At 39.6% G+C, this 20701-nt stretch overlaps 1 protein-coding gene across 3 annotated transcripts in view; it reads left to right on the top strand.

Moving 5' to 3' along the window:
- The window catches only part of LOC121398946, a 99831-nt gene that overhangs the window by 56038 nt on the left and 23092 nt on the right, over window positions 1–20701 (top strand). For all 3 annotated transcript variants that reach the window (XM_041578579.1, XM_041578580.1, XM_041578578.1), the window contains 3 exons: window positions 3004–3053; window positions 3776–3999; window positions 5535–5800. In XM_041578579.1, coding sequence (XP_041434513.1) covers window positions 3004–3053; window positions 3776–3999; window positions 5535–5800 — 540 coding nt within the window. The remainder of the gene's footprint in view (window positions 1–3003; window positions 3054–3775; window positions 4000–5534; window positions 5801–20701) is intronic.

The following is a 20701-nucleotide window of genomic DNA, read 5'->3' as shown; positions in this document are numbered from 1 at the left end:
AAAGTTTGGAGGTACTTCAGGTACACCACATGCAATCATAATTGATTCCTTAAAACTGGCCATAGACACACAGATCCTATTGTACAAATCGAGGATTCGTACGATTTTCGGATTGTGTGTGGAGAGTGCCGACAGCTTTCATCCGACGGAGATCGGTCGTTTGGTCGATCGGTCAGGTTTGATTTTGACCCGACCGATCCCGCTGGAGCCCATTGCGCGTAATTGTCTTTCTACTCCAAACTACCCAACTGCAAAGCTACACTAAAGGCAGTGTTTTGTGACTGTGTATTATGTGCCGCAAGACCCCCTAACAGTACAAAGACCCCTAAAACCATATATTTTTGTAAAGTACACATTCTGACAAATCCAAAATAGGTAGTTATGTCTTTCTACTCCAAAGTACCATAGTGCAAAGTTATCCTTTTTTGATGACATATCCGAAAATCACCTAAAAATATTGCAAATGCCCTCATTTAGCTCACCCAATATCTTACATACAATTGGAAAACACCCTAAATATTTATGCCAAGGCTCTACTGAACAGGTCGATGCCCAATATGCATTGATATACCAAAGCTGCTGGCATATGCGGACCCCAAATGAAAATAGTCCATATGAATTTTCTTGGTTGCCAATTCACCTTCTGTGAACAAAAACCCCCGACTGCGTATTATGTACCGCAAGACCCCTAACAGTACAAAGACCCCCAAAAACCATATCTTTATGTAAAGTACACATTCTGATGAATGTAAAATAGTAAATTATGTCTTTCTACTACAAACTACCATACTGCAAAGCTACACACATTCTGATGATCTTGTAAAGTACACATTCTGATGAATCCAAGATTGCTAAAAATGTGTTTCTACTCTAAATGATCAAAGTGCAAATGACGCTAAAAAAAGTAAGGAACAACAATGCAAGCATAAAACTGCAACAGAATCACAAAAATCAAGTACAACTAGGCAAATCAATGAAAGATCTGAGTCAACAGGGTGGTTAGCAGTCAGAATGCTTTATTCAAAGGTCACGCTGTGAAATCAACAGTTTTTAGGGGAATAACAAGAGGAAAACCAATAAAATGAAAAACTAAAAAAAGTAAAAAAAAAAACCTATAAGTGTGTGTTTGTACGTGTGTACAGCTCTAAAAATGTTTGTATATGTGTGTGTGTGTGTATGTAAATATGTATGTGCATTTGTAAATGCATGTATGTGTTTGTTTAAATGTGTAAAAAAAGGGCTCTTACCTTTTCTAGGTGAAGGGGGAGTCCTTAGCAGTGCTGGTCCAGGATCACAGAGTTACATAGCAGGAAGTGAGTGGGTGGCACTGGATCACACGAGGTTGGGTCCTGTGTGACCAGGAGGCACAGTACGATGAGGAGGAGGTACAAAGTCGGGTCCTGCGAGGATCGCATCACAGGACCCATGTGGTAGCTCCCTTGGCTTGTTGCATTTCATTGCCAAATTCCACTTCTGGTGCATGCACCCAGGCTGACACAGTGTCTCGGAGATTAGAGTGGAGGGGCCTTTTCTGTGCTTATACTTGGGTTGAGAGACTGCCCTGGGTAGCAGTAGTCTAAGGGTGGCCATACACACACAGATATTATGGTACAATTGGGGGTAGCCAATCACAGCCCTGCAGTCACACAAGCAAAAACAGGCTGCAGTTCCCAATCAGGTCAGCCTAGCTGCTGATTTGTTCCTATCCTACAGTGCAGTGTGCTGAGTGCCACTAGCTCCCCTGCACAGTCTGGGAAAGGAGGGACAGGGGACAACTGGATAAATACACCCTCAGGACCTCAGCATCATGACCTGGATCCTCACACAGTGGATCAGGGAACTCACTAGCCCTAATTCCCTATTAGGCTGTGTCTCTTTACTATAGGCCAGTCTTGCCTCAAGGGAGAGCTACTATACCTCCTTGCAATCCCTCCAGTGGATTAAATACCAGGGGCTTCCCCTTGGGGCCTGCTTGAGATCCCACTACAGAAAATATGGTATGGAAACCGTGCTTCTGGAGAGGTGGGGGGCCTGGGTGCACATCCTGCACCAGGGCCTGGAAGAGGGTAGTTAAGTTACTGTATCTGTCCTAATTAGAGCCAGGCTGCTCTTGCTACTTAACCTACCTACTGTATCTTACTCTCCTAGAGAGTACTATAAAAAGTAGTATCCTATCTCTAGCTGGCCTCATTCATGGGGTCCCTGCTCCCTAACTTTACTCTCTATAGGTACTTGTCCCTCTACAGCAGAAAGGCTTTACTGGGCCTTGTTGTACCCAGGCTCCCTGAAAACATCCAGCTGGGTCAGCAACCAGAAGCCAAGGAGGAAGATCCACCCCTTCTCATTCACTATACCAAAGTGTGACAGGAAGTGGTCCTAACACCTCTTGGCTAATAATACAGGTATGCAAATTAAAACTAGATACATGGGCATCTGCCCAGCAACTAGAGAGAACAGGAAGTGTAGGGATTTAAAGCCATAGGGGCATATTAAACCTATGGGTCCCTACACCAGTGTATTATATCAGCAGCTGACCTGATAGGGAGCTGAAGCATGTCTTTGGTTGTTTGACTTAAGGGCAGTGATTGGCTGTCCCCCTCCTACTGTGCTTCTGACAGGGACTTTAAGCACACACCCACCCCTCATTTGAAACAGAGAATATATATGGGGGAGCTCCAATAAAGGGGCATGTTTTAAAGATAAATATTAATCTTTAGCCTAAAGTAAAACCAACACCATATACTGTATTATTCATTATTGCCTTTAGGATTAGGTGGGGTTCACTTATCCTATATGTCTCCTTTAAAAGAGTATAATGCACTGACACATTCTTGTTTTTTTACACAATGTGTGTCATTCTAAACCAATCAGTTTTTTATTATTATTAAATCCTACTTTAATGGTCTGTAAATGATCAAGTTGAGGGTGCAATGATACTTTATAGTAACAAAGGCTAGGTGGGGGACAGAATAAGTATATAAAACAATCTAATTTTCTTTGTAGATTTCTGCTTCAGTACAAATCAGACCACAAAATAATGGAAATAAATACAGGTACAGTCTGCTTATTTCTCTTAATTCCTCAAATTTCTCAAACCAATTCAAACATTGTCATGTGATATAACATTGGACTTTGCTATAAATTCATAATCAGTGGTGTTGGTTGGGTCAGGCCAGGCACCCCTTCCCAAGACAAATGTCTGGACTCTATCCTTACCTGCCCTCCTACCTGTCAGGCCTGCTATATACTGTATATAAGGCAGGAGAGGGTGAAGATTTATATTTCCAGACTAATGCCCCTGATATCACATTGTTTTGCACATGTATAGAATCCATTATACAGAAATGTGTTATCCAGAAAGCTCCAAATTACAGGAAGGTCACCTCCTGTAAACTCAATTTTAAGCAAATAATATACATTTTTAAACATTATTCCCATTTTCTCTGTAGTAATAAAACAGTATCTTGTACTTAAAGGAGAACTATACCCCCAAATGAATAGTTAAGCAACAGATCAAATTAAAGAATCTTACCAAACCGGAATGCATATTTAAGTAACTATTTGTTTGTGTGCACTGTGAATTGTTGGATCTCAGGGGGGCAGCCCTTATTTATTAAAATGGCAATATTCTATTTAGGATTACACAGTGGCACATAGTACTAAAAAATATGTTTTTTTTGCATAAAATTATATATATTTTTAGTATATTAAGATCTTTGCAGACATAAAAAACACAAATAATTTTATTGTATTGTCCCTGGTCATTTCTTTTTAGATTAGAGCTGCCATGCAAGGGTCTCTTCCGATGCTCAGAAACAGGAATACAGTTTCGGGTGAAATCACCACTTGCTATTGAATATGAACTTCTTTTCTGGGGAGATAACATAGAAACCATACAGCAAACCATTTATATTGTTGGTCCCCTCTTCAACATCACGGTAATATCAGAACCTGGCTTGGTATCAGAGGTCTATGTGCCCCACTATGTGTGCCTGAAAGGTAAGTCTGCCAGCACTGATTATATACTTTTGTAGATTGTTCACTAATATTGTTACACCAGGCACCAGCCGTGGTCGATACAACCTGATTCTACAAAGGGATGAACTGTATATATGTTGTAGAGATACACATGTAAAGAATTTGCACACCAGCCTATTACTCCCTTTTAAAATACTAAGCAAAGTGCCAGTACTTTATGGTACATTTCTCTGCTTTCTCATATGCCAACAGGCCTCTTCCTCTATGTGGAGGACCCCCGACTGCCATCCCCAAAAAGCAAAGAATTGACAAGTTTTCAGATGCTTAATTACACCTTAGTAAAGAATGCCTTTGCAGTATCTGCATGTTTCTCTAATACTATGCATTACTTACATTTACTTACTTAACCATTTTCTATCTTGGTCTTGGGCAAATCCAATCTATCCTGCACCATAAAAAGCTTGTGTGTAAAGCTACCCATGCAGAGCCACATCTGCTGTTTGGCAAGGTCATCCAACAAGAGGATCTCAGCAGCTGAGCCTGATTTGGCCACCCATGTGCTTGGAAAATTGGGCTATTTCAGAGCCAAAAATGGATTATACATTTGGGCCTATGAAGACAAAGACCACATCATCCCATGATGCACTCTTTGACCCAGGGCCTATCCTATTGATATCTGGCTGATTTTGGTCTGTAAGGACTTCTGGGGCCCTGTGCATAGTCCAATGAGCTGACAACTTGGTATGGAGGTACCAAGATGTAAGAGTTTATATGCACATGTATGCCCTTAAAAGAATATGATTCTTGGGTCTTGCGAGGTATCAAATCTGGGGGAGGTGAGAACTCCTTTTTATTATGTGTCCCATGGGTGCCTTTAGATCTTCCTTGACTAACTTTTTATAACTTTATAGCACCTTCTTGTTTCTGTCTGAAACTTTGACCAAATGTTTGTCCTAAAATGGGCTTTGTTCTGAAAACCATTATTTTGGCTCAAAATGGTGATGCATTTGCCTATTTCTTTGTGTCATACTTTAATTGTAATTAAGTATTTTTTATGCACATAGAACCCACATAGAACAACATGCATAACATATGTTATGCATATGATTAACAAGGCTAAAGGAAGCAGTATAATTATGGGTGTAAATGTTGATCTTAAAAATAAACCATTGCACCAACTCGAATGTAAATTCAAATGTGAGAATTATCTTGACCGAGGAAACAGTTCTAATTCTAATATTCACCACCTAAAACCTGCAGAGTTCATTTACAAGTCAATGGCAGAGGTCCTTTGAACCATTTGAATATGTTAATTGCCTAATCTGACATTCATGTTTTTTTGGAGGAAAACTCAATTCAAATCTGATTTTGGTTGGGACTATTCAATCGAATATTACACATTCAAGTTTTTTCATAAATAACCTCCCATTCGAGTTGTTAGTACATTTGAATTTACTAGAGTAAAAAAAAATTCACACAAATTTGAAATCTCGGATCTTTGATGAATAGCCCCCTAAGTGTGGGGCTTTATGGTAAAGTATTTGGTTTCTCTACAGGTGGAAATACTGATATTCTGGAAATGAAAATCGTTCATTATAAAGATGACAATATGATCCTGGAGTCGCCAACCAGAGTTGAGCCCTTTTATGCTGTACTGGAAAACCCCACCTTCTCGATAATTGGGGCTGGTATCCAAAAGTATTTTTCCAAAATCTTTGGAAGAAAAATCCCAATACATGGAATTGTCCAGTTGTACTGCAGATACATCACAGGTTATACCTTTCACCTCTACTTAATGCCACAAGATCACTCTTTAAAAAAGGTAATTCATTCATTCATTCAACAGTCCTATAACTAGGGTTGCCACCTTTGCCAGAATGGAATACTGGTCATTACTCAAGGGGATGGAGTGGAGGGCTGAGGAGGGTCAAATGGACAGGGACTTGACAAATCATGGGGGCAAGGCATTGGTTAAATTGGTCAATGTGACTTGTATGCGCTTCCTATAATAAATATAATCCCACCAACAGATTTCTTTCTCCCCCAGGGCAATTTACTTGTATCTTATAATATCCCGTAGATGTTCCAAGATTAGTGATACGAAAGACAGGCAAGCTGTTATCAATTCTCCTTTAAGGCACGCCAAATCTTCTCTGTATTTCACCTCAGACAAAGATATATAAAAATGCAAAAAACAGACCAATGTGCCTTCCTATGTAATTCTATTAACGGATCCCTGCTTGATTTCTACTTACAGGATCGTCGGTATAGAGTCGCGTGGTGTTGTTGCAATCGGCTCCGATGTTACTGGCGGTCTTGCCTCTCTCCACTTGCGCTGCTTGTAAGGAGTCTCGCTTTCGTAACCCAGTCGGCTTCCTCCTATTCCGCAGCTTCTGCACCTTCCCTTTGCTTTCCACAGGCACCTGTTTTCACTCTCCAAGTAGTGTAGAGCTAGCGCTGCAGCTGGGAAATTAGTCAGACGACAGAGGGAGAGCTCAAATGATAGGAATTTCAATTTATTACAAATTAGTAGTATACACTTACATTAAAATACACAATACTGTGCCTAACGCGTTTCGTGATCAGGTCACTTCATCAGAGGCAGTAATTACCACATCCAGTTTATTCCATTTATAATTAGCATAATTAACTTGCTGCTCTTTTTAATTGGTATTCCGGTTACAAATTTGAATGGATGTATCAGGCAGTTTAAATTTAAAACGTGCTGACCACTCTTCTTTTTTTATTATAAACTCAAATTTATACATACATTATAAATTAATTATCCCTTCATAAATTTATCTCTTCTTGAATTAATTCATTTTAATAAAATACCAATTGATAAACAAATATATATGAATTTCTCAAAAATAAATATCTTTGAATAGATATCAATCAATTCATTGACTCTCTTCACTAATAAAATCTGGATGAAGATAATATATGAATATAAATAAATACAGTAAAAAATTAATTGTTTACCTATATAAAAATACCTGGATAAAAATACACTTCCAATAATTTAATACACAAAAGTGATAAGCACTAGATGAAGCAGTTAATGTCTAAATCTATGTTTAGTAACACAAAAATTTCACCGGCACACAGGATAATGCAAGCAGGATTAACCTTGCTATGTGATTTATTGCAGCATGCAATAAATAATTATTCTCAAATTTTCTTGTTGAAATGTATTATTTTTATTATTTGTGTAAGTATGTTCTCTTCCTTTCTAAATCCCTTTATTTCTATCTTGGTTCATTTTAGTATCTCTTCTAAATTTAGATTTTTTCTTTAAAATTACATCCTGTTCTAATCTCTGTAACCTACATCCTATTTTTGTGGAAATTTCCTTATATTGCTCCGTATCGCTATTAGGGATGTAGCGAACTTCCGTTTATGTGTTCGCGAACGCCGTTCGCGAACACCAGCAAAAATGCGAACAGTTCGCGAACAGTTCGCGAACTTCGAACACCCGCAAAATCGTTCGATTCGAACGATCGAAGGATTTTCGTTCGAATCGAACGATCGAAGCCATTCGATCAAATGATTTCATTCGATCGAATGGCTTCGATCGTTCGATTCGAACGAAAATCCTTCGATTTTAGCGGTCGAAGGAATCGAATGGTCGAATGGTCGAACGATTTTTGTTCGAATCGAACGCGAACTAATATTGGCGAACGTCGCGCGACGTTCGCGAACATTCGGCGGACCCGAACAGTCGAAGTTCGCGCGAACTAGTTCGCCAGCGAACAGTTCGCTACATCCCTAATCGCTATGAGGTTCTACCAACTTTTGTAACTCTTTTATTTCAATCTCCATAGACTCCATCTCTGATCGATGGTCAAAAATAATTAGGCTCATTAATTCAAATGATGCCCGTTTTAAGATTTGTTCCCATTTTTCTTTAAAAGTATTTCTTAGAAATCTTTTAGAAAAAGATACTTCTGTTTTACCCTTACAAAAGAGATTCATTTTAGAAGGTATCAAATTTATACTTAACAACAACTATTTTTGGTATGAGGGAGATTATTACCTTCAGATCAAGGGCACAGCTATGGGTAGCAAATTTGCCCCCAGCTATGCCAAGCTGTTTCTGGGTTTCTGGGAGGACATTGTAATAAAACTGTTTTTAGAAAAAAAAAAAACAATCTGGCCACGTGGCGGTGCTATATTGATGATTGTATCATTATTTGGAGGGAAGTGAGACCTCACTGAAAGAATTTATACAAGATCTAAATAATAATGATTTTAACCTTAAATTTACATATGAATATAGCAGAGAATCTGTACATTTTTTAGATCTCAATATATATGCCACAGTCGATGGCTTACATACACACCTGAATAACTGATTGTAATGCATATATACCTTACAACAGTGGCCATCACAGAAAATGGTTAAACAATATACCTAAAGGCCAGTTCGGAAGAATAAAAAGAAACTGTTCAGACCCAAATGATTATCAAGATAATTGCGAGATTATGGAAAGGAAATTTAGGGAGAAAGGATACAATCAACAACTGATGCAAGGAAGAAGGTAGATGAAATGGATAGAAAAGAATTATTAGCAATGAAAATGAAGAAAAACAAACTACAATTTGTTCCTTTGATTACTAAATTTAGTGAAGGTGGCTACAAGTTAACCAATATAATGAAAAAAACACTGGCACGTACTATAAATGGATAAGGAATTACAGGGCATAATAGGAGATCATCCGTCAATTATTTTCACTCGTCCGAATACGTTGAGACAATCCCTAGCACCTAGTTTTCTGAAAATAGAGAGAAATATACCGACTTGGCTGGGGAATAGCAAAGATTTTTATAGGTGCATGCAATGTAGTACATGCAAAACACTTAAAAATAACAAAAGACAAACACACAACGCTGCAGCGTTAGCTCGAAACTACTAGCTCCCGCGCAGCTTGGAGAATGAGAACAGGTGCCTGTGGAAAGCAAAGGGAAGGTGGCAAGACCGCCAGTAACATCGGAGTCAGTTGCAACAATACCACGCGAATATATACAGACAATCCTGTAAGTAGAAATCAAACAGGGGCCCCGGTAATAGAATTACATAGGAACGCACATTGGTCTGTTTTTTCCCTTTTTATATCTTTGCCTGAGGTGAAATACAGAGAAGATTTGGCGTGCCTAAAAGGAGAATTGATAACAGCTTGCCCTAATCTTGGAACATCTACGGGACATTATAAGATACAAGTAAATTGCCCTGGGGGGAGGAAGAAATCTGTTGGTGGGATTATATTTATTAAAGGAAGCACATACAAGTCCCTTTGACTAATTGTTTGTTTGGGATGGAATCCCCATTGTATCTGCGCATCCGTTGATTATATTTGCGCAAGGTATAAACCAAACCTATATATTGGTTAAATTGGGGAAGGTTTCTGGGAGCTGGATGTGGTGGGAGCCAGTACCCATGAGGGCTTAAAAGGGATAGTATATATTCAATAGTACTTGTAAAAAAATGCATTCTGTTTATTCTTTTAATTGAGAAAATCCATATTTTGCCTCTCTCTCTTCTCTTTTTTCTCTTTTTCACCTATTACCTTACCATCGTCACTAGGAAGGAAGTTTGTGATAAGTCCCATTGGCCAATCAATCCACTGGGTTTATTGGTATTTTAGTAGGACAATGTCTCCTACCTGTAGATTAGGAGTCAGTCTTTGACACTTTCTGTGTCCTTGCAAAAGAACAAGGTACTCCTTTTTCCATCTGTTCCAGAAACAGCTTGCCAGGTGCTGTACATGCTTCCACTGACTCTGGTAGAGGTTCCCTGCTTCAAAGTCACCAGGTGGAACAGGGGCATTCCCAATTTTCTGGGTGATTAGCTGGGGGTGAGGATGACTGGAGATTCTGGGTCTATTGACACTGGACCTAGAGGCCTCGAATTGATTATGGTAGATACTTCTGTAAGAAATGTAGTAAGGATCTCATGAGTGAGCCTCAAGTGAAAACTCAAGTCCAGCAACATAGAGTCCAGTATTCATAATCTCCCAATAATGAAGAGGATTAAAAATCCATGTGCAACCATTATTGGCTAAATAGTCCTTGACAGGCTTAGTAGCAAACTGCAACTCTCGGCAGTCTCCACCTTCATAGTTCAAGTCTTGGGAATATGTGCTCAGGCTTTGGTGCTAACTTAGCCTTGCCAAACAGAAAAACTACATGAAGTTGGCCACAAATGTCTCTTACCTTGAGGTATGCCACAACTGTTATGGCTTCAGTAGATGCATCTGAGAAAATATGGATCTCTCTCCTCTAACTTGAAGCAAGAGAGGTTAAAGTATAGCACCTAGGTATGTGAAGCTGTTCTGGGGCCTTAAGAGAATGTTTCCATGACTCCCATTTTGATTGTTTGTCAGTTGGTAAGGGAGTATTCCAGACTTTAACAGTCTCTGATAGCTGTCTTAGTAAAGACTTACCGTGTATGGTGATGGGTGCTACAAACTTCAGTGGATCATACAGTCTGTTCACTATTTATAAGACACAATGTCTGGTAAATGGTTTGTCTGCAGTGGCAACCTGGAAGCCAAATGTGTACTGTTTGAAATAAATTTGTGGAGTCTGAGGTTAGCTTCAGAAAGCATACCAGAAAGATTTTAGACATCTGGAATTATGGAACATCTGCTGGATATTGACTTTGATTGCAACTGGCTCCCTTCTGAACCTGTACTCCAACAAGGTTGTTAGTTAGGTTGGGCACAGTGAAAAAAACATAATTGAGAGACATACCTTGATACTTGGCACTTGAGTTGAATACCACCCTTATTTGTTTTGGTTTGCATGGGTGATACATAACAAAGGAAGCAGGGTTGGAACTAGGGGTAGGTAGAGCAGGCATGTGTCTGCGTTGATTTACGCATGCGTCCTGCTCACATTGATTCGCGCTGTGAGCCCCATTCACATATGCGTGCTGCAAGCAACATTTTGTGCATGTATGGGACCAGCTGGTGCCATGATTGGCCAGGTTGCCTAGGGTGCCTGACTGGCTAGGCCCAGCTCTGAAAGGAAGTTAGGTACCAGCATTCATCATGTTCTTGAAGTGGTGGTATGCAGATTCTGGTGTGGGGAATCTCCTCGCTGTTATTAGGTATCTCATCACATTCAATTAGCATAGATAAAGTCAGATGAATGTAACCTTTGATTGAGGAGTAAATGTGCCCATAAGCTCTTCTGCCCAGAGTCTCTATATGACCAGCACAGGTATTGAGGGTATAGGGTTCTGCATTGCCTTTGATGTTGAAAATCTCAAAGGACTGGGCCTTGCCAGAGATCTGTTGCTTTGGTCATCAAGCTTAGTATAAGTCTTTATTGCTTTCTTTTGTTGACCTTCAGGATATACCTGGACTACCTTGGCACAGCACTTGGGACTATAGCCTTTGCCACAGACTTTAGTGCATGAAGTTGAAATCTTTGTTAAAGCCGGAAACATATCCTTGTTCCTCCCTGCCCTGATTTGAGACGGAAGTTGAAGACTGTGGACTGTCAGGAAGAGGTGTTGGATGCATTGCTATGATATGCTTGTCACTGCTGCACTCATTACAGTTAATAACAGACTTACAGTGCTTAGCGAAATGGTCTGAGGATGCACAGCACTTATAGCAAACCCCAAACTTCTGGAGAAGCTCCTTGAACTCCTGTAAAGACTTTGCTCTGAACCCATGACATTTCTTAAGTGGGCCAATATCAAAGGTAGAGAGCTTAAATCCCTGATTAAATACCTTTTGCAGTATCAGGTGCTATCAGTGTCGGACTGGCCCGGCGGGACACCGGGAAAAAACCCGGTGGGCCCCGAACCTCGTGGGCCCCCGCCGGGCCCCCGCCGGGCCAGACCCCGTACATATAGAAATTTTCGGGAAAAAAAAGTTTTCGCCGATGCGCATCGCCGCTCGCGCATGCGCACAAGAAGCGCCGCTCGCGCATGCGCAAGAGAAGCGCCGATCGCGCATGCGCATGGCGGCGTTCCAGCGGCCGAATTCGGTGCGGCGCAGAATTCGGTGCGGCGCCCCGGGGGGCCCTGGACCAGCAGTCCCGGTGGGCCCCGGGCCCCCCAGTCCGACCCTGGGTGCTATGCTGAAGGACCCACGCCTGCTTCCATGGTCACACAATCCAATTAAGACAGATATCAGCAGCACACTGTCGATTTGAAGAAAATGTGAAGTTTATTGTATCATTCAAAAACATTTTCTTCAAATCGACAGTGTGATGCTGATATCTCTCTTAATTTCTTAAGTGGGTGTGGTTTCTTGTGTATTGTTAGGATTCTCGGTTTTCCCACCAGAAGTCAACTGAAGAGGTTATAGCAGGAGGAATGTCTGTCTTTCTAACAGACACAGTACCACGCAAATCTCTGTGTTTAGTAGCTGTGTTGTCATGCCTTACAGACGATGAAGCAGGAAGGTTCACCTCACTAAAGCTGAAGCTGGGATCATTCTTGATTCAGGAATGGTCACTGATGAATTTGCAGAAGTATGAGAATGGAGGGAAGGATACCTCCGTGAGCAGTATCCAAGTAGCTTAGTCCTGGTATGAGATGAGGATCTGCCTTAGCTAACTCCAGTTCCATCAGAAGGCCACTGAGCTCTTGCAGCTTGCGATTGTCTTTGTTGGTTATTTTTTGGAAGGATTGTAGTCTCTTAAATAAGGCACTTTCTATGGCTTCAGAGCCACCATAGGTTTATTCAAAGTGGCAGCAAGACCTGCATCTGGGTAGTCAATCTGCACAGCTCTTAGTCTCTTAACATGATCTTCAGACTCTGGACTTAGCCATTTGATGAGTAAATAAAGTTCCTCTTTGGCTTTGAGGTTGAGGTCAGCAATTACAACTTTGAGGCTCTATAATTCTCTGGACAGTCATCAAACCTTGAGAGGTCTGATCTTTCACTATTTGGTGCCTAAGTTACTTGTGGAACCCTGGGATTGTATAAGCTTTCTGGCATATAAAGGTGAAATGAACCAGGATAGAATGAAGTCGTGAAAGCATCTATCAGTAGTTTAGTCTCCAAGGCCTTTGCTGGTTGTAGTTGAGACTGAGGTTCATTGCTGGAATTTACCTGGGTGGTGGCAGGAGGTAGCGTCTTGTGCTTTGTGACTATGTCTGTGTGCTTGACATGCTGCTATGCCAGCATTTGCAGCTCTGCAGTTTGGGCGCTGTAAGGTACAGCAGCATTAGAAGTAATAGGTAAAAGAGACTGACCTGTATTGTGGGTTGCAGGAGTTATCCCTGGATTTTGTAAGCTTGGTTTGTTTCATAGAACAACATTTACTTGTGCGTTCAACAGGATCTTCAGACTCTGCTGGGATAGGGCAATCTGGTTCATGCAATTCTCAAAACTTCTGAAAAAACACCAGTTCATCAAAGGACCTGAAGAAGAGTTTAGATGAACCTTCTTTATGACCTAGACATCTCCCATGTGAGATGAGTTAGGTGGGTTGAAATCCCATTTTGTATTTATTGTCTCAGTAACTTTACAGGTCCAGTGAGAAAAAGGTTGCTGACCCTGATCTGGTATAATTTGCGAGGGTGGTACATGCCAAAAGATGGAAGGTACCAGCACTCTTCTCCTTTCTCAAGTGGTGGTGCAGATCTCTTTCAAACACCTTCTCCATAAAATGTTCCTTCATCTCAGGTTTCCTGTTCAGGGTGCGCTCTAAGGAAGCATATTCGGCTTCTGCAAGCTGGCTATTATTCGATAGTCTCCTTCTAGGGACAGAAAATGGTAGTGGTGCTACCCAGCTGTTGGAGTCAACCTGGTAAACTTCCTTGTTCATAACTTTCAGGAACACCTTGTCTTCCATTGTTGCTGCTAATTCATTGTCTTCAGTGGTAACATTGAAAACAGTGGTGCCAAGGTTGTCATGCTCTGTTTATCTTTACTGCATAGTTTTTCCATCACACAATAGTGTTATGGACACTCTTAAAAACAAGTATTGTGTCCATTAGACGAAACATGTCTTAAAAGAGGAAACCATAGTAGGCTTTCTAATTTTTTGCCTATGATTACCCAGCCTAGGTCCATGGGTTGGGTATAAGGGTATTATGAGGTCCATTGACTTGTTGGCAGACCTTGTGCACTCTTAAGATATCTCTGCCAAGTAATAGAAGGATGTTATTAAAAAATTGGCTGTGAACTCTATTGAAATTAGAGCAAAAAGAGTCTACTTAGTCAGAAGTAATTGATGATGCATGAGATTAGTGAGCATAAATATTTAAAACAAATAGAATCTCAAATTGCACTCAGTAGATCTATAATTCATTACATTTTATTTAAAAAATATGTAAGTCCGTCCAATTGATCACCAAACACCAGTTCATATCTATATATAACAGTTCATGTATAATACATTGATCTGATTAGAAACTAATTAGCAGTATATTATGTGAATAAATTAATTCATGAAAAACCCAATAAAATTGATATGTGTTGTAATGAAGACTTTTGTTCGAATTGATGAATTCCTGTTAAAAGTCTTGGAGGAAGTTATATAGCCAAATTGTTCCCAGAGTTAAATGGATACAGGTTTCCCAGGTTAATTAAAAATGATCCACTTTGGAGGATAAGGTTATATTTATCCGAGTTGAAAAATCTTACTCATTGCCGGGAATTCAAGGGAGATTATTGTATCCACTTTGCAGTCTCACTTGCTCCTGTGAGATTTTAAAGTAGCGCCTTTGCACTTGTGTTCAACTATTATTGTGAGATCGGCAACACAAAGATATTAATAAATAGCATTTAAGTCCCCATGTTAGAATATGCAGTGTGTATCAATTAGCAGTTAATGCCGCATTTGAAGATACTTATCCACACGAGTCGTCCGCATGTCACATAGATTCCAAGCCTGCGTGTGTTTGAGTCAGCAAATTCTTTAGTGCTTAGTGCATCCTCACTGCTGCAAAGATCAGGGTTGGCTTATTTACCTCCTCCACGCCATTGGATACATATGTTCACTTCATCAGGGCGTATTTACGTCACACAGAGGGCCCTCAATCACCGAATATGCAAATGTTCCTATAGCAGTGCATTTGCTTAGGATTGAATTAGTGTCCTTTCGCATTGGGTTATTTTAACCTCTTCCTGCTCGACAGGAAAACATTAGTCACATAAATATACATAGCTTAGTATTACACTCACATTTTTTAACAAGATTGTAATATATATGAATGGTCATATTTTGCTTACGGTAACACTTTTCGTTAACCCTTTGCGTAATGGGTTACTATGTTAGAACTGTAAGAATACACTGATCTTTCTTTCTTCATTAAGGCCTTTTGGCCACAGAGTATCTAAATCATAAATCCACCGTAATTCTTTTTGCAACAGTAACTTATCTACATCTCCTCCCAATGAGATATTTTCTATACCATACATTTTAAATCTGTTGATATTGCCACATTGAAGTGTTTAGCCACTGAGCTCTTAGGTGATTTTCGTCTTGTGTCTCCAATATGCTCCAAGAGCCTTGTACCTAAAACTAGCTTGGTTTTTCCAACATACCACAAGGGACAATTACTCTCAATGATATAGATAACCGCTGTGGTTTTACAATTGATATAGTTATAAATTGGGAATGTGGCCTTTTGAGATGTTTAAACCTGTAACATCTCTTAATGAATTTACATGCTTTACAATTACCACATTTCCAAGACCTGGACAGTTTATTATTGAGCCATGTTGTTCCTTATTCCTTTTTCATAACAACAAAAGGCTGCGTGTTCATTTACTGTATCTTTTAGTGAAGGTTCTCATCTTGCTGTCATTTTAGGGTACGGACCTTCTAATTCTTGTAACTCAGGTTTGCTAAGAGAATGTCCCAATTACATCTCAGAACTCTTTGTATATCTTTCCATTGGGAGTTATAGTTTGGTAATGAACCTACAAGAGATTTCATTTTCCTTTTTGTTTTGTTTATAAATTAAATATGATCTGTCCTTTGGTAGCCTTGCTCAATCATTGTATTGTCGTAGCCACGTTGGCCTGTGTTTCAAGCACTTCATCGTCCGAACAATTCCTTCAAATCTGAAGAAACTGTCCGATCGGTATTCCTTTTATAAGGGATATCGGATGATGGCTAATCACTTTCAAAAGGTTGTTGGTGGCAGTCAGTTGCCTTTATGTTTTTGTGTGCAGGAGACCTCCTTTTTTTATAGATTAACAAATCGAAAAAGCTACTTCCTTCTTATGATGATGCAAAGTGAGCTTTATATTTTTATCATTCTTATTAAGTTCATCCACAAATTTAGTTAGGAGGTCAGCTGTACCTTGCCATAGGATTAAGACATCATCCACATATCTTATACCATATACCACAGGAGCACATGCTCCCAGCCCAGGCTTTTTGGATCTGCTGGACTTTGCCATCCTCCTAGCGTCCTAGATGTAGGCATGCAAAGGTCGTGGTGCATGTCACTCCCATGGCGGTACCGTGTATCTGCCGGTAGAATCTGTCATCAAATATAAATACATTATTGTTCAAGATGAAGACTAAGCAATTTAGTACAAATTTGTTTATTCTCTATATTTCGGACCTCTACTGTCAAAATAATCTCCACATGCCTGAATCTCTGTTATGTGGTATTGAGGAATACAAGCTTTCAACGTCTAATGTTACAAGTAAGACATCTTCTGCTACAGGTAGTTCTTCAATTTTGCGTGTTACATCAGTCCAATACAAAGGAGGACAGAGTGGGTAAAAATCTTCTAAAATTTTCATCCACATATTTGCTTAGGGCTTCTGTTAGGCTACCAATGCCAGACACAATTAGGCGGCCTGAGGGGTTCTCTAGGCGTTTATGTATTTTGGGGTTCACATAGAATGCTGGAGTGATTGGTGTTTTTACATTTAAAAATTCAAACTCATGTCTAGAAATAACACCCTCATTTTTGGCAGTCAGTAGGAGTTCTTCTAATTTTAGTTGCATATTATACATTGGGTTTACTTTTAGTTTCTCATCACCTAATTGCCTTAAGACTTTTTGTTTATATTTGATTTCATTCATCAACACTACATTACCACCCTTGTCTGCTACTTTTATAACCAGACCTTTTTTTTGCCTTAGTTCTGCAACGGCTTTTTTTCCCCCCTTTGTTAGATTATCAGGACAGTTCTATCTTAAAGGAAGCTCTTCTTTGTCTTTCTCCACTCCCTGAACAAAGGCCTTAATGTTGGGAACCGTGGACAGGAATGGCATGAATTGTGATTTATTTTTTAGAGAAGAAAATCCTATGGAACTACTTAGTACTGTACCTCATTTGCTGTGTCCTCTGATTCGCTAAAAAGAGATTCAAGTATGTCGATTCCCACGTGATCATTCGTGGTAAAAAATAGGAGGGACTTTTTTATATATCTTTTTTAGAGCTAAGTTGCGTGCAAGTAGGTGTAGGTCTTTAATTAATGTGAATTTTTCAAGTTTGTGCGTAGGACTGAAACTGAGTCTTTTTCTTAATAAGGAAAGATGGAAGTCCTCCAAACTGAAACTCGACAAATTTACTACTTGTAGTTCATCTACTGTTGAACTTCTCTCATTTTCTTCCCCTGGGGATACCCCCCCCCTTTGGATCCTTCTCTCAATTGCACTTGACTTTCTTTTTGATCTCTTAGTTTTTCTCTTCCCCTGTTTTTTGAAACATTCAATTCAACATTCAAGGTGTGGATAAGTATCTTCAAATGCGGCATTAACTGCTAATTGATACACACTGCATAATCTAACATGGGGACTTAAATGCTAATTCATTCATGGGGAAACCAGCCTGCCTATTAATATCTTTGTGTTGCCGATCTCACAATAATAGTTGAACACAACTATGTGACCGTTTTAAGTGCAAAGGTGCTACTTTAAAATCTCACAGGAGCAAGTGAGACTGCAAAGTGGATACAATAATCTCCCTTGAATTCCCGGCAATGATTAAGATTTTTCAACTCGGATAAATATAACCTTATCCTCCAAAGCGGATATTTTTAAGTAACCTGGGAAACCTGTATCCATATAACTCTGGGAACAATTTGGCTATATAAATTCCTCCGAGACTTTTAACAGGAATTCATCAATTCCAACAAAAGTCTTCATTCCAACACAAATCAATTTTATTGGGTTTTTCATAAATTAATTTATTCACATAATATACTGCTAATTAATTTCTAATCAGATCAATTTATTATACATGAACTGTTATAAGTTGACTAAATTATCATACACTGATTGTAATTAATTATGAATTTATATTATATCAATTGATATTATATATATTATATATTATATCAGTCAATTACGGACCGATGCACACGGTAAATAAACCTCAAATGCCTGTGTGCTGGTTCAAAAAACAATAATATTAATAACCAAAAAGAAGAAACCACACCAATCAGGACTTTACATAGTGTCAAAATATCAAAAATGTATTTTCAACGTTTTGGCTCTACTTCTTGAGCCGTCTTCAGGAATAAAAAACTGTGCATACAAACATACAAGCTTAAATAAACGATCCCCATAGTGTATTAAGTGTAAAATCTCAGAGTATAGAAAATCGTACATTGTGAAATAAATATACGTGCTGACCGTCTAGTGAAACCATTTCTAGGTATGATCTATCTTAAAAGAAAATCACTGTGTGCCTTCAAGCTTTCCTCTTAGGAGGAGGTACGGCTGTCATGGGAAACACTGCGTCAATAAGGTTATAGCCTTGCACATACCAGTAAATGTATCACCCCTATTGCAGGTACGGAATGGTGTATAGGGAGCACAGTTCTGTCCACAATAGCTTACAATGCCATCCATTAAATTGTAGCTCCACTTTAGAGTTTCCAGCGCTAGCGGTCTCAGTAACGCCTCCCTGCCCGCACCATATTGGTCACGCTGTCCCGAAAAGTATAAATTAACCCTTACTGGGTTATTCATTATCATTTAGCGCAAGGACTGCTTGCCGAATTTCCAGCTACTTGTGGCAACCAGCAGGCAAATCCCCTAAGCGCTTCTATTGCTCACACTTTAGCGGTACTGCATCGATCCATTAGGATCCACGTATTACTTATCCTATTTTTGTTTTTCTGAGCAGAGTTTGCTAGGATTGTTTGTACAGAACATATATCTACCTTACAGCACCTACACAGCTCAACAGCACGGCCTTGGAGATTATGGAAGATATACCACCATCTTTAGAAGTGGAAACAACAGGAGAGCAAGCATTTAGCACAGATCTTGTTTGCAGACCTTCCTTCTATCTCTTCTTCTGCGGTTAGGACCCCTCGGGACTTGTATCACCAACTCCTTAATCTTAATAAAAGGGAGATAGACTTATTGTTACATGGCACTTATTTATCGAGTTACCATAGGCAGAAACTAATCCCCAGGGGTTTCCAGATCAGAATCGTACCAACCCTAGGTAGGACCAGTCCTGAATTTTGTAGTAAGTGGTGTAAAATCCTTTTATATTAAATATTGAACAGAATGTGAACAAATACAGAGACAACCTAATTTCTTTTAAATAAAAAAAGTTATGTATAGTTAAGGAAGACTACAAGCAGCGAAAGGTCTACAGGTGGTTACTGGGTCTGACTGACAACAGGACCAGGAGAGTGACGCGTAAAAACAAACCATCTTCATTACTGATGGTGGACAGTTCAAGGGATTCTACTGATTCTGACACGGGTGCCTGGTCCTCACAGGCTTTTTTGGGACAACCCCCCCTAAATTGTTGGCTCAGGAACAAAGGGGAGATGGAGAACTAGACGGGGGGGGAACTATAACAGACAAACCCCCAAGGAGGGGCAGGAGGAGAATTTAGTTATTAATTTGTCCCAACACGAGTTAACGATAGGGGAAACATGACTATTTATTTTTATTTTTAAGACAAGAGTCTTAAATTTGTACCGACTAACCATTCAGAACCTTTTGAAGTGTATAAGGACATACATAACTTTAAGAGGCAATTAAAATTACGGGATCATTTCAAAGATAAAAAACTAACCACTAGACCACCTTTTACCAAAAAAAGTCATTTTGATCCACCTAATACTGCCCAGGCAATTTCTACGTTCACACGACTTCTGGCCAAAGATTCTGTGAAAATACACAAGAATTTGACCAAAAGCCGCTCTAATTTATGAAGACTGGAGAAAGAAGCTATTACATTTCTTAAAGCAGACAAAGACATAATAATAAGACAATCGGACAAAGGGGGCACTATTCTGCTACTGGACAAAACCTATTACATACAAGAACTACAGACTCAATTGGCTGACGAAACAACTTATATTAAATTGAAGTCTGACCCTATGGCTAAATTCAAGAGAGAACTGGATAATCTGATATTGACAGGAGTTGCAGGAGGATGGATAGATGAGTCCACTAGGCAATATCTAACTACCAATTTTCCTAGGATACCGTTTATTTACACTTTACCAAAAGTCCATAAATCTATGACTTCCCCTCCAGGTCGTCTGATCATTTCTGCCATGGGGTCTTTATTCCAACCGGTAGCAAAATATTTAGATCATTACCTTCAGCCTGTAGTGCAGGACATGGACTCTTATGTATGTGACACCACACATTTACTTACGATGTTAAGAGACGTAAGAATTCCACCTGATTTCATTCTAGTAACTATGGATGTGTCTAGCCTCTACAGTTATCCCCCATGATGTGGGTGTCTCAGCGTGTAAGAGAGCACTTCAGACTAAACACAAGGGGCCTCCAACGGTAGAATT

Source organism: Xenopus laevis, chromosome 9_10S (assembly GCF_017654675.1).
Source record: "Xenopus laevis strain J_2021 chromosome 9_10S, Xenopus_laevis_v10.1, whole genome shotgun sequence".
NCBI classification, from domain to species: Eukaryota; Metazoa; Chordata; class Amphibia; order Anura; family Pipidae; genus Xenopus; species Xenopus laevis.
This window is presented reverse-complemented; position numbering and strand designations above follow the sequence as displayed.